General features: G+C 35.5%; 1 protein-coding gene across 2 annotated transcripts in view; it reads left to right on the top strand.

Annotated features, from left to right (window-relative positions):
- Nucleotides 1–15,277, top strand: part of LOC120777214 (speract receptor) — a 70,787-nt gene that overhangs the window by 53,694 nt on the left and 1,816 nt on the right. Inside the window, exons 6-16 of one of the 2 annotated variants that reach the window (XM_040108390.1) lie at nucleotides 931–1,002; nucleotides 1,198–1,343; nucleotides 2,882–3,029; nucleotides 6,505–6,516; nucleotides 6,710–6,803; nucleotides 6,904–7,091; nucleotides 9,787–9,966; nucleotides 12,802–12,906; nucleotides 13,824–13,895; nucleotides 14,049–14,223; nucleotides 14,291–14,991. In XM_040108390.1, coding sequence (XP_039964324.1) covers nucleotides 931–1,002; nucleotides 1,198–1,343; nucleotides 2,882–3,029; nucleotides 6,505–6,516; nucleotides 6,710–6,803; nucleotides 6,904–7,091; nucleotides 9,787–9,966; nucleotides 12,802–12,906; nucleotides 13,824–13,895; nucleotides 14,049–14,223; nucleotides 14,291–14,991 — 1,893 coding nt within the window. The remainder of the gene's footprint in view (nucleotides 1–930; nucleotides 1,003–1,197; nucleotides 1,344–2,881; nucleotides 3,030–6,504; nucleotides 6,517–6,709; nucleotides 6,804–6,903; nucleotides 7,092–9,786; nucleotides 9,967–12,801; nucleotides 12,907–13,823; nucleotides 13,896–14,048; nucleotides 14,224–14,290; nucleotides 14,992–15,277) is intronic. The other variant, XM_040108391.1, reaches the window with a different exon arrangement.

Below are 15,277 nucleotides of genomic sequence, written 5' to 3'. Positions count from 1 at the left end.
TGACTGTGATATGAAGATTAGAGCAGCGAAATTAAAGTGCTAACCATAATCAAAACTAGCTTCCGGTATACATATGTATGTATTTACTATATACTTATATATGGAGTGTGTAGAATGTCCCATAATCCTATTTAATCCAAGTGACAATTATCGAGTGTGGCAATGAGATTACTGTTGGTAGTAAGGACATTAGTGGCAAATACACCCGTGCCCTGCTAATTAGAAACGCTTGAGGAAAAAATGTTTACAGCCTTTTGAAACCAAAAACGATCGCGTTTTATTGTTCGCAATAGCCAATATGTTCAATGAAGGATTCCTTTGCTTTAAGTGATCTTACATGAAACTAATATTATAGGAGTTAGGAAGACGTCATATGTAATGAAAAAATGAGAGTTTTGTTGAATTAAAGTGGTGGCTGTAGAAAATACATATGTGTATAAGAAGTGTTTCTTTCATTGAGCACTAAGCATATGTGAAGCTAAAAGATCGACCTTAAAGCAAAGAGAACGGCATACGTAAAAATTTTCTAACTTATATTTGCGTCGATGTGGGGGTTTCTAAAATAAATGGCATTTGACAGTAACTGTGTGAAGGAGATGGACTTATAATTATAAACTTTTTTCAAATTAGTTATTTTTCAAAGCAAAAGGGGCCACATTTTGTGAAGTAACAATTATTTTTAATCAACACAAAAATATGTTAGAAAATATTTATTTTTAGTTGATGAAGGGGCTTTCCTTCACTTTAAGAAAGTTCTGTTTCCAAATAGTTGCCAAATGCTGTATTTATGTGTTAAAGTAGCGGGTAGTGAGGGCTGTGTCAAGCGTGTGGACGTGCGTGAAATATTTAATGCTCAAAATAATCTTTATAAACAAATCGTTTTGGCCATTAATACATTTTTATCTCCCTCTCCATCTCTTTTGGTCTTAGGTCAACAAATATATGGAGTTGCCGCCATTCAATTTCCCCAATCCTTTAGGCTATTTTGGCGGCGCAAAGCAGGTGAGTAAATAAGCTGTTTGAGTACAATTCCTCGTAGCGATTTAACGGTTATTAAAGCATAAAATTCACCGGCAAAGCCACTAAAGATTTACACGCAAATAAAAATCTAGGAATTTGTTACTTTCTGCCATTTCATTCCGTTCTATATTCAATTATCTCTTTCATTACATTTGCTAAATATTTTCTTTGTTTTAGATCAGCGCCGAGGCTGCGTACCTCTATGATGCCGTTCATTTGTATGCAAATGCGCTAATAAAAGTTTTGGAAGCAGGTGGCAAGCCGAAAAATGGCACGGCGCTCATTGCGGCCATAAAAGGTTCCAAATACCTGAGCGCCATGGGGTGAGTCGAGAACAAAAGAGAAATATTTTTCTTTTGTATTAACATAAGGTAACTGTTTGGCACTCAGCACAATTGTGTGGAAAATAATAGCAGTTGGAGTTCTAAAACATCATACATTTTCCAACGTTCTCTTGGTTTTATAATTTAGTGGTTAGTGGAGGAAATATTGAGAAATACAAACGAATATACGAGTATATATGTAGGTATTCCTAAAAATGTCGTATTTCGTATTCCACGCACCCATATAACGAATTTTCTAATTACGAACTGTCAGTTTCACTTAAGGGTGGATATCTCAGAGCATAAGTCCAGTAAAATAAGCGGAAGGTTGATAAAGGACTGTTATTTAATATAACAATACTGAGTAGAGATTTAAATATAATTGGTTAGTAGCATATTCCACATCCATGTATCAGATATAACGCAGTTCCTCGCCTGCCTAACTTTGTAATGGATATTTTTGATAAAAAGGAAAGCGCTTTAATAAAAGTGGAAGTATCTTAGTTGCTTAGAATTAAGCAAAATTCTAAAAGAATAATTTATGTCGATTATATTAAATATTAAAACTCTGTACAAGAACGAAATGTTGAACAAAGAAATATCTTTCACTGTGTACAAAGTTTTATTAAAATATTAAAGCTCTTTCTCTTCATTTGGTACCTCAGCCAATAGTAAAATAAAATGCTCAACCTTGTACTCAAATTAAGAATAGGTATTCTGTTTTCTTCCAGCTCTCAATTAATTTTTTATGCTTACAATACTTAACTTCCACATAAAAATAACAAAATAATCGAGCATTCGGTTCTCAATAATATTGCTTAAGGGTTTCTTATAATATAAATCTTATTCAAATATCTTTAAAAAAATGTCAACAGAGTCGGGTATGTGGTGCTCCCAAATATCTTTATTCAATCTTCGTTATTGAGTCTAAAACAGATTTGCTCGTGGTAGGTGGTCCTGCGCAAAATTTAAATCGAGATATTTAATTCAAAGTGAGCAATATCAGACCCTTTTCTAAAATTTCGTCATATCCGGTTTCAATATCTTTACAGCTGGGAAATGTAGAATTTTCTCAGTCTCTGGAATGCCTTTATGTAGAATGAAAACTCAATTTATATTTTCATAAAACCTACGACAGCTTCAATGAAACAAAAATCACCAAACTTTTATTTTTGATGTTTTCACTGCTATTATTTTTAACCTAAATGTGCATACACGAACTTTTTGTGTCATTCAAAACAATTTCATGTCGTCATCGTCAAATCTAAAGACACTTTGTTATAGCAAATTAAATCTTCTTTTTCTGAATGCACCTTTTATTTAATGATGTTTTAATTATTTTATTTTTGGTGCTTACAAAAAATGTGAAAATATTTGTTTTTACAGTTATTTAATGATTATTTCATGCCGGTGTCCGAATGTTGAATTCTAAAAACTTTTTAACATACAGATGTACTTACATATGTATATACAAATATCGATTGGAAATTAGTTCCAATATTAAGATTAGAAATGCCTTTGTCTCTCCTCTCATGCAGCTATCATGTGTACATCGATGAGAATGGTGATGCCGCTGGCAATTATACAGTATTAGCGCGTGGCTATGCGCGCAATAGCAGAAATATGACGGTTCCTGGCCTGGTGCCGGTGGGGACATTTAGTCAGACACAAAGTGATAAATTACCTGTGAGTACATAAATTCATATGCAAAATATTTTAAAAATTTGATTATGAAGAAGTACAGTCACATAATTTGAATGAAAAATATTTAATTTAAATACAATTTGTATAGAAATTATTTTTGTTTTGGCTTCGTTATTTTAATTGTTTAACATACATATTTAATTTAAACATATGTACTTACATTATATATAAATGTGTATATAAAAATAAGACCTTGGAATCAATTTAATTTTTAATAATTTATTTTATTTAATTAATTTTAATACTATACTATAGTTAAGCAATGCTTTTTTGAGTATTGGCAATGCAAAATATTTTAGGTTTTTATTGGTAAGGGACTTCAGTCAATTTTTCGCACCAATATTTTAAGTTGTGCCGGATTTTGGCAGATAGTTCCTTTAAAAAAAAAATTTTTAAACACTTTTACATTTTAAAATGAGCATATCATTTACAAGTATATACGCCTGATTCGCTTGAATACGTATATTATATTATTTAAAGAAACAAGCCTATATCTTTTCATTTAGACCTCGCAGAAGCTCCGTTTAAGCTTGCTTTGTAGTCTCAATACAATAACTTATTTATATTAAGCAAACAAGTGTGACTGGTTATTAAAGTTTTACAAATTAATGACTTTAGTATTTAAAACTGCCTCCTACGTTTAGGATAGCTAAAAATTTCCGTTTGGAAGGATATCATAAAAGCTTTTTAAGTAATCCAAGGATATCTCACTCCATTCAACTTTTATCGCTACTATAAAAGACTCGCGATCATGGAATTCACGGCCTGACTGATAAACCTTGCAGGGCATCCACTCCCAAATGTTTCCCATTATATGTACTAAGGTCAGGAGAATAGGGTAGCCACTTCAACAAGCTCATATTTTCAACTGAATCTAAGATTCTACTACATTTGCGACGTGGATCGGAGCATTATGCTGTTGGTATGTCCAGGAAATTGGTTGAAAATATCGAAAACTTGCGAAAATGCATAGTATTTGTTTGTACGAAGAAGCAGCCATTTTTGATGTTTGAAACTGGAGTAATTTTTTTCATAATAAGGGGGTGTCCCTTTGCGGCTATAGTGTGGGGCTTGAAAACATTTCTCTTTTCTAAGGTCGTAGAAATAATAATTAAGTTCGTCGGCGCCGTCGAAATGAAATATTTTTCCATCCGAAAACTCGACATTTGCATTTCTATTAATTTTGGAAGCAATAGCTAGCTAAATGAAAAGACGTGGGCTCGAAACTTAAAAATAAAATATGTACCCATTCAAGTGAGTCGGTTGTATATTAGGGTGTGACATTTTGAGGCAACCTTTTTTTTCAACTGAAAAACAGGCTCAAAACTTTCGAAATGTGTAAAAAAAAGTCACTCAAAAGATGAGCTCTTAATATTAATATTAAGAGGTGCCTCTTTCAAATTTTCTGTTTTCCATAAAAATTACATGAAAAAAAATACATTAAGGTGGGTAAAAAACGAATGTTTATTTCGCTTGGTACTCTGAAAAATTGGTTGACAGAAACCTATAAGAAAAGCTCTCCAAGTATGAGGGCTTAATTTCATATTATCACTACTTGAAAAAATATTTCGTTCCATAGATTTATGTAATAGGAAATTAAATGCTTTACAAAATGGTCTCCTACGCTCTAATAATTGATATACCAATATTTTAAATTCGAAACTTAGGAAAAAATGTTCACTGAACTTGTAATATTTCCACGTAATCAGTTTATTCTGCAATGTACATACATACATACATAGGTATCGTACCAAACGGCACGAGCGCAAAGCTATCCGATGAAAAGTTTATCTTCGGTCAAAGTTGCCTAAATATTCGACTTTTTAATTGATAATCATAGACCCGGAGACAAATAATAATAATGCGTTTAACTTTTAGCTTCGAAAATACGAAGAATAGGAGTAATATTCCAACAATATTTAAACATTTAAACACTTACTTTGACATCAACCGTTATCACTGGTTGCTTTGAAAATATTTATAGTAATTCTGTCTATTTTCGAAACAATTTAATTTCAACTACCATGTTCCGCAACAGGGGTAAACCTTTGCCGAGAGCATTACCCTCATCTGTCTTTCAATTTGTAGTTTGAGTCTAGAATGTATTTTCGGTCAATTTTATTCGGCTCTGATGGATTTATGTTTTGTGTAAATGAAAAACTTTTTTTTGTCGGGGCGCTGGCATAATATTTGGAACCACTTTCGACCACTCTGTCAGTCTGTATATTTTAGTACCAGTGTTATCCCTTGAAAAGCCGTAGCTTTAATAGGAAATGTTGGATATAATTTAAGGTTTTAACTAACGTTATAAGATTCGTAATTCTGGTTAGATTGTCATTTAATGAGTCTCAGATGGCATTTTTTAAATAGGAGCGCGAAATAAAATCACATTCTAATACGAAAGGCTGAGGGCGGTAACAGAAATAGATATGTTTCATTTAAACTATATTTTTAGTAGTTATGATTATTTATATTATATGTTATTTTTGAAAATTTTGTATAGAATTTTGTTTTGTAATTACCTTCACAATTATGTTATGCTTAAAAGACAAAAGTGCTTAAGTCGATTTTGTTCACAAGTTTGATTTTCGTCGGATTAAAGTTTTAAACATATAGACAACTGCACGACAGCGATATTTTCTTGTTTGCAAATGGCGACTAAAAGCCAGCTTCTTGAACATTTTGAAGACGGCAGTGACATATCAAACAGCTAATGTACACAACTTCCCTGTTGCCGTACTAAAACTTTTTACTTGAATGAATTTTTAATATTTTGTTCAAAGTGAAATTTTTTGCGGAAATAATAAGTAAATAGGTCCATCAATGTTTTAAATTATCAATTGTTTCTACAAATCATATACCAGAGCTATTGTATGCTTCTGCTTGTAAATTAACGTTAGACTTGTTAGAGCTTTGAATAATTTTACATTTCACTTATTAGTGGCAACACTACGCTGTCCATTGCTGCCGTCAAGTCATGCCGGTGGCTAAGTAATTGTATCCATAAGAATCTGTGTATTTTAATATTGACCAGAGGCTGCCTGTCCCCTACCGTCGTCTATTTGTTCCATATATAAGATTCATCGTGAAGTTAACCTCACTTTATGACACAAAATTGGGTTTATCTCAACAAAGTAACCAAAAAGCGGATTTCTAAAAATTGCATAAAGTCGACTTAAGCCTTATGTCTTATTAACTCAACCATATAAACTTTTAGCATTAAATAGGCACGTCAATTAAATAGTAAAATACTCTAAACTAATCGTTTTTGTTTCAAATATATTTGTATACTAACAATTATCGCACTTTTTGCATAAAACCCTGTACATTTTTCATATCGTACTGAAATCTCTGCACTCTGTATTTGCTAATAACGAATTTTATATAATTTCTCATTAAACAAATGCTTTGAATAACAATAAAAAAAATGAAAAAAAACCATGAAAAATACCAAAAGAGTTTTCTACAGGTGAGTGCTCGCTTTCCTTGCTCTTTTTCCGTTACGTTCCGAACTCATTAATTGCTTTTTACCTCGCTGCCTCATAACTTATTTCACTTTCAATTAAATTAAATTAATTTTTTTATCGTTTATTGAAACATAAATAAATTAACGCACTTTAATTGCCATTTAATTATTAAACATCTCGACAATCAACAAATAGGATCTCAATTTATACGGTAAAATCCATTGGGTGAGCGCGAACGGGCGGCCGGCGGCGGAGCCGAAATGTGGTTTTGCGGGCGAGAAATGCATCAGTGAGTAATCGTGACCGAGCGGTGGCGTCGGCCAACATGTCGCATAGCGTGCGCCCATTTCAATTTGCTTCATTAAATTGATTTCGTTTATTATTTACAGGTTATACGGGTGAGATATCGGCGAGCATAGCCGGCGGCGCGCTGGTGCTGCTCGGGATTATCTCGTTGGTGTTGTATCGCAATTGGCGCTACGAGCAGGAGTTGGATAGTTTGTTGTGGAAAATTGATTTTCGCGAAGTGCAAATGCACGAAAGCGAGAAGGAGCAGTCTAGTCAAAAGCAAACAAGGGTGAGTGCCAACTGTTTAATGTTTAAGTGAATATGAACTTGTGAAACAGAAAAAAATTTAAAAGAATGGAATGAGTATAATGAGATGGATAACTTACAGAACGAAGTTGTTATCAGTGAACTTAGTTTACCGCTTTTAAATCCTAAATATATTATATATCGAATAATAATATTCCCGGGATCCTTCGAATACCGGTACGTTTCAGTCCTGAATATTTTATTTAAAGCAGATTCTAAATTAATAGCTGGATTTTTGCCGAACTTTTTTCGCCGAGAGAGACTTTTTTTTTGCAAGGTAAACGAAATTATCTACGAGTTCAAAGTTATGACAGTCAACAGTGACATGGGAGCCAAGTCGCGAGGGCGACGACTGTTTGTTTCATGACAGGAAATTTTTCATCTTGTCCTCGTTCACAACGAAACCCATACGCTTCGCTTCCTTATACACTCCGGATAGAGTAGAACAAACAGCGTGGTTTTTAAGGCCAATGATATCAATATCATCGGTGTACCTTCTCAATTTAGTTGTGCTGCTCTTATTATCCCTCATAAGGCCGCTGTACTAATTGTCATAACAACTTACTCGTCTCCGTTCTTGTCCCGTCCATCACATTTCTTGGACGGCGGTTATGTCAGCCTTTACTTTTACGAAGGCATCAACCAGCTGGGCAGCGGCATCTTCCCAATTTAGGGACATTGCAGGGGCATGCGCTTGAATCATACCGCTTGTTTCAAGACCGACGCCCGCTCGCAACTCTGGTGAACAAACGCTGCAATTAGACTTCAACGAACTCTTAAACCGAATATGTGAGAGTGGTTCCGTTGAAGCTTCCTCTCTTTTAGTCGTGATTCCAGGATCCATACGGGTTGGTTACCGCATCTTACACAACGGTGGCTCACGTTTCCAGGGTATGTGGCGAGCATGCAAAAGTATGAATTGGGTATGAGCCTACGACTGTAACTGTTTAGCTCCAGTACCCCTCAATAATGGGAGCAGGTACACAATTTAACCAAAAAAATAAAATATTTTAGCTTGCAATCTCTTCAAATCTGCACTTACTTCAGGGTGAGATCGCGAAAATAACAACACTTGGCCGAGAATAATTTGGATCAATTCCGATATAATATAATATATATATATGTGACCTGGTCTACGAAAAGGGAGCTAACGTGCGAAAACTAGTTTTCTAGCTGTTAAAAGTAATCGTCAGTTTCTCGTTATCTCATTAATTGTTCTCCTTTTTTTTGACACCTAAGCCCACTTTCCGTAGACCAGGTCACATATAGTGGATCCAAAACTATTTGAAAATTTAATAAACGCTTTGTATGCCTCTCTGTAATATGCTTGTGTGTCTATATTATGTGAAAAAAGATCTATGCCTTCTGAAAGGAAATAAGAGCAAGCCTTCTTTTTAACTTCAGAAGATGAACAAAATCATGTTCGGTTAGATTCTCTTTTACAGATAGTGTGTCAATCTCCGATAATAGGAAAGATCTAAAAGTTTTCAGCCGTTTCAGAAATGTTAATACATATTTTGAGAATCTGTTTTATAATCTACTTTAGTTTAAATAATATGAACAACCCACCATAGAAATAGAGGATGCCGTCTGAAGCCACAGTCCTCGGATTATTCCTAGGATCAAACGAACTTTGCAACTGTACAGCCAAAAACAATAATAATTTTATTATTAATTTTTTAAAAGTTGACCGCCGGTGGAAGTCGAAAAAAGCACTTATTATTAAGGGGGTCACAATAAATTCAAAGATCTCTTCATTTTCACGAAGAAAGAAAGTATTTTCATTAGTTAGTAAAAATGAGTTTTGATAGTTAAGAGTTTGTGGGGATTATCAGAGATCGAAACTCAAACAAATGCACATTTTAATATAAACATATGTAATATATAAATAATTTCAAAGAACACCAATTGCTATATCTACAGACGCTTTATATATGTACATATAATAAAAATATGTATTTTCACGTACAACGACAACTACAACAAACAATGCTGGCAATGATTGCTTAGAGTATACCACAATAAAATGCCAACTTGGGAGCAAACAGACACTCGGATAGCAACAATAAGAGCAATAACCAGTCTGTCCACCCACGCAGTTATGCAACCTAACGGCTTCCTGTGTTGATGTCCTGTTGAATAGGGACTAAAGCAACTTGACAACATTTAGCATAATGATGCTCTGCCATTGCTGACAAATGTTTATGTGCTTACTGATTGCTGTCCTTATTGTTGTTTTTGTTGTGGTGACTGCTGCAACACTTGCGAGTTGCATGTGACATACGAGTACATCCGACTGCACTTGACAGTGTTTTGCTTATAAAGGGAGTAGATACGAACTGTGGTAGTTATTTATGTAAGTACAAAAATGTTTATGTATATAATGAAGCATTTAGATGAGGGTTACGTGCACCTGTCTTTAAAAATTTAAACTTTCTCTACCAATTGTTATCTGCTTGAATAAATTATATGTTCCTATGTCAGTGTTAAGTGGGTTTTTGTAACGAAATAGTGGGGAATTCAAAGGGTGTTGGTTAAAATTACCAAATTTTTGGAATATAAAAATAATTCATACATTAGATACATATTTATGAATTATAATTATTGTTTTTTTAGTCTATAAAATGTATTTAAGTTTTGAATACTTAATCAAAAATATATTTTTTTTAATTTTTTAGTCTACTCATCCGCTTATACGCACCAGCCAAGTAAGCCTGAGCTCAAATCCGGATGCTGATTTTCGTTACACGACAATATTTACGCCTATCGGCCTATATAAAAATCAACTATATGCAATTAAGAAAGTTCGAAAGAAATCCGTGGATATAACTCGGGAAATGAAGAAGGAACTTAAATTGGTAAGTGGGTTATTTGATAAATAAAAGTTTTAATGTAAATATTTAGATAATCAAAAGAAATAACTTGAATGTGTTTAAACAAATATATTCTCATATTGAAAAATATACTAGAAACTAAAAAATATATATTTTACGAAAGTAAATTAACTTTGATAAGATGAAGCTCAATTTGTATGACAGCTAACGGGTGATCCAAGTAAAGGTACTTTTTTCAATAGCCTTCCTTGACATATCACGCGTGAGTCGTGTCAAGTTGTCATGTTATCTTTGTTCAGTATTGTTTGGCATTTCATAATGGAAAGACAACGTTTGCAATTGTTCGACTTTATTATGAAATTTAACGTTCTGTAAAGAATGTATTTCGCGCGCTTCGCTCAACTTATGATCAACATGATCAGCCTTTTGAGCAGACTATTCGCAACACCATCATCCATCTTGAGACCCAGAATTCATTATTGGATAATATTCAACAGAATAGATCCCATCCAGCACGAGATGAAGAAAAGATAGCAGCCGCAGCTAAGAGTGTACACGAAGACCGTGTAGAGTCGATTTGGCGCCGCTCGCAGCAACTCGAACTGACGTATGGGATGGCTTGGCGCATTTTACGTCGAGATCGTAAATTGAAAGCGTACAAAATAGAGCTTGTTTAAGAATTGAAGCCGATGAAGCTTCTCAATGAACATCGGTTCGCTCTATTGACTCTTGGTAAGTTCCAAGAAGATCCGACGTTCTCGATCCAAATGTACTTGTAATTCAGCAATGAGGCCCATTTCTGGCTTAATAGGTATATAAACAAGCAAAATTACTACATTTGGGACGAAGAGCAACCTGAAGAGATTCAAGAGCTGCCATATCATCCAGAAAATACAACAGTTTGGTGTGGTTTGTGGGTCGGTGTAATCATCGGTCTATATCTGTTCAAAAATGATGACGATGATGATAACCGACTATTTGATACCTGAAATTGAAGCTCGTGATCTCGGTGACATTTGGTTCTCACAAGACGGTGCCACTTTCCACACATCGCATCAATCAATGGATTTGTTGAGAGAACACTTCAGTGAGCAGATAATTTCACCTTTTGTGCTGTGTGATATGATACCGTTAGACTTTTTCCTGTGGAGATATGTAAAGTCTAAAGTGTATGCGGACAATTCCGCTTCGATTCAGGCCTTAGAGCAAAATATCACACGTGTCATTTGACAGTTACCAATATAATGCTCGAACGAGTCATCGGAAATTGGACTCAACGGATGAACCATCTGAGACGTAGCCGCGGCCAACCTATCAGAAAAATAATATTCAAAAAATAAACCCCAAATAATGTTCTTTCGAATGATTTCGCATTAAATTTGAAGTGTTTGTGTTTTTTCTTTAGAAAAAAGTAGGTAATCTCGGCATATAGCTCCTAAGCAAACTGAATCATAAAAATCAAGCCCTTGTATGAACAACTTTTTAGTTGTGAAGGATATTATAACGGGGTTTTCAATAGCAAAGCTACAAAAGTAGACCAATAGGGACAGCAAAGTACGCCATATTTTTCCCACTCTTTCGACATTTCTCTTCAATAAGGTTTGCCATTTCATCATTGGAAGATATACGATCCAACAACGAGTCGAAATTATTAAAATTTGCTACCGAAATGCGGAGTCAGTGGCCTCAACTTTAAGAGCGGATTTTTCAATAAGAGCGATACAAAAGTATTTTTTTTAATAAAACAAAAACTGTTTGTGATATCAATGAAATTATGTATTCCTGTGAAAGTACATTCGTACGTACTCCATGAGTATCCAATGCATCCCGAAAAAATTACGGTTTGGTGCAGTTTATGGGCCGGCGGCGTCATTAGGCCGTACTTTTTCTGAGATGATCAAGACCGGCATTTTACTGTGAATGAGAATCGCTTTCGCTCAATGATAACCGAATATTTTTGGGCTGAATTTGATGATATGGACTTGGACAATATGTGGTTTGAACAGGACGGCGCTGCAAGTCACATAGCAAATTTCACAATCAACTTATTGAAAACCAAGTTTGGTGAACGTGTTACCTCACGAAAGTCAATTGGCCGCCTCGGTCGTGCGATTTGACGCCGTTAGATTATTTTCTGTGGGGCTACGTCAAGTCTATGGTCTATGCCAACAAGCCAGCGACGATTAATGAACTTCGTGAGAGTATCAATTGTGAGATTGAAGCAGTATCGGCCGATTTATGCTTGAAAACCGTCAAAAATTGGGTTTAGCGTCTGGTTTTCTGCAAGCGTACCCGTAGAGGTCATGCAAAAGAAATCGAGTTCCATACATAATGGCATCGATGGCGCATTTGTAGCGCTCTTATTGAAATACCCGTTAGCTTCAATGTTACAATTTTTTCTTGTTTTTTATTAACATTATTTTAATTAATATAATTAATATTTTTTGATAGGTATAAAACTACTTTAGTAAATTGTTTATCAAACAACTATTTTTAAATTTTTGTTTCAATTTAATTTTTTTCCATTTATTTATAGTATATCTTCTCTTTCTTTTTTCGAACTAGACACAAATTTCCTTCCCTTACATTGACTTTGCGCTTTTTTGATTGCAGTTGACATTCAAGTAATGCACATAATACTTCAAATCTCTTTCTTTTCTCTTTTCTGCTTTTGTGCATTATTCCAACTTCATCCGTTTGCTGCAACATGCCACCGCGACAACTCAATATTACTGTGGGATTTGTGCGCTGCGTTGTCAAATACACTCCTCGCCAATGCGCGCTTTTTGTGAACTGCAACAACAATATACATACTTCCGTTATTCGCTAACCATTGTGCGTGTATGCGCCCGCACACAGCTTCGCGATACACGTCACGACAATATATGCGCCTTTATTGGTGCCTGCACGGATCCACCAAACATTTGCATCATCACGGAGTACTGCACGAGGGGCAGCTTGAAGGTAAGTCCTAAATCAGCTCAGCTCAACACCCTTTAAGCGCGCGGCAGTTGATACAAATTGCTCTGGCGTGGAAACTCGCTACCATGAAAGAGTAAAGTCTCAAGAGAGGATTAAGAGGAGATGAAGTAAAAAGTGAAAAGGATGATAAATATCTTGAATGCAAATCTGCGATTTCAATTCATTTTCCGCAGAGAGATTCCAAATAGTTTTCGTATGTATGTATGTATGCTATATGGGTAAATATGTATACTTGATGGTATTCATAACGGATTTTATGAAAAATTTTCTGAATTGATGAAATAGGTATTTGTTAATGATATTTTTAACAAGATGGAGTCGTTTGAGGCACACGTTTGAAGTAACTGACATCGTTCTTATTTCTAAGCTCAGATATGTTCTTGTTTCCTAAATTTTCACTGAGAACATAGAAAATACGCTCTAGAACGAGTTACATCTCAAGACTAATTATTAAAAAAAGTAGTTGAAAACTGCTGGGAAGTCTAGTGTTCAATACTTTGAGTCCCCGTTAAAAAATTCTTATTTTGAGCTCCGTACTTCTATATAATAAGGTCGAGATAGCACCCTTTGGGCGAAATAGATTTGTGTCGAGTCAAATAGTTTCGAGATTGATTAAGGAACGAAATGGTTCATGAACTCCATTCCAGTATTAATATGTATATTGTTCCCATAGCTAAATTTCACATTTCACTCAGTACAGACTCTTCTCACTTTGAATACTTTGAATTGAACATTTAAAGTACATCCTCAGTTCTTACTTTGCCAATATTAGAAACAATATTTTTGTTGACATCTTAAATGTATGCTATTTTTACTCAACTTTAACTCACTAATCTGTGCCATTTATTTTCTCTTTCTCCCACCATTCGTCGCACTACGTACACGCTATGCGCTCAAAGGATATATTGGAGAATGAGGACGTCAAGCTGGACAATATGTTTATCGCTTCAATGGTCGCCGACATCATACGCGTAAGTTCAATACCGCAATAAGCTTCCTTAAACGCTCTGCACACCCGCTGGGTAAAAAGCTTTCGTAGCACTTGTCAAACATTTATAGAAAAAAAATTTAAACAATTTCCTTAATACTTCTCATACGCTTTTCCCCTTTTTGTAACACGACAGGGTGTCATCTACTTACACGAATCGCCCATTCGCTTTCACGGTTCGTTATGCACCTCCAACTGCCTGGTCGACTCACGCTGGGTGGTTAAACTGACCGATTTCGGGCTGTTCGCCTTCAAGAAGGGCATGGAGGACAATTCAACGGAGGTGCCGAACATGACGGTTAAATGTACAAGTATGTGTCGTCATTAAAGCATTGTTTTATAGGTCTTGCTTTAAATATTTTTTCTTCTATTTCAAAGAGTTGCTTTATCGCGCGCCCGAACTATTGCGTCTCGGTGCGGCATCGCTCGTGCAAGGCACACAAAAAGGCGACTCGTATTCCTTCGGCATTGTGCTCTATGAGATTCATGTACGACACGGTCCATTCGGCGAGACCGGTCTTACGCCTATGCAATGTCTGCAGAAAGTTCTCCAGCCGCAAGATCATCTATATCCCTATCGTCCCTCGTTGCAACCGCTGGAAACCTCCTTCGATTGCGTACGTGAAATTTTGCGAGAATGTTGGTCTGAAAGACCAGAAGAACGGCCCGACTTTAAAACGATACGTGCCAAATTGCGTCCACTACGTAAAGGTATGAAACCAAATATTTTCGACAATATGATGGCTATGATGGAGAAGTATGCCAATAACTTGGAGGCGCTTGTGGATGAGCGCACTGATCAACTGCAAGAAGAAAAGAAGAAGACTGACGCATTGTTGCTAGAAATGTTGCCACGACCCGTAGCGGAACAGTTAAAGAAAGGCAATAAAGTAGATCCGGAGAATTATGAGCAAGTGTCTATATATTTCAGTGATATTGTGGGCTTTACGGCGATGTCGGCGGAGAGCACGCCATTGCAGGTGGTAGACTTTCTGAATGATTTATATACCTGCTTTGATTCCATCATCGGACACTATGATGTCTACAAGGTCGAGACGATTGGAGATGCATATATGGTGGTGAGTTAGTAGAGGATAGCAATTCGATTTTTTAGATTAAGATTATTAGACACACTTCTCCTTTTTACCCAAACACGCCTTACTTAAAGGGTCCTTAAGTGACAACAGTACCTGAACTAGAGAATTTTATGTTAGAATTTGTGTTTTGACATCGGGTTCTCGAACGTTGTCTAATCGTTGAAATCTAAACCCCAGAAGAACTAAGAGTCCAGCATTGAAAAAGTTGATAATATCTGCTTATAGGGCCTATCTCATCCATATTCATTTGGACTAGGTATAAGTTCTT

This window comes from Bactrocera tryoni, chromosome 5 (assembly GCF_016617805.1).
Source record: "Bactrocera tryoni isolate S06 chromosome 5, CSIRO_BtryS06_freeze2, whole genome shotgun sequence".
Classification (NCBI taxonomy): Eukaryota; Metazoa; Arthropoda; class Insecta; order Diptera; family Tephritidae; genus Bactrocera; species Bactrocera tryoni.
The sequence above is the reverse complement of the archived record's forward strand: the minus strand, read 5'-3'. Positions and strand labels throughout refer to the sequence as shown.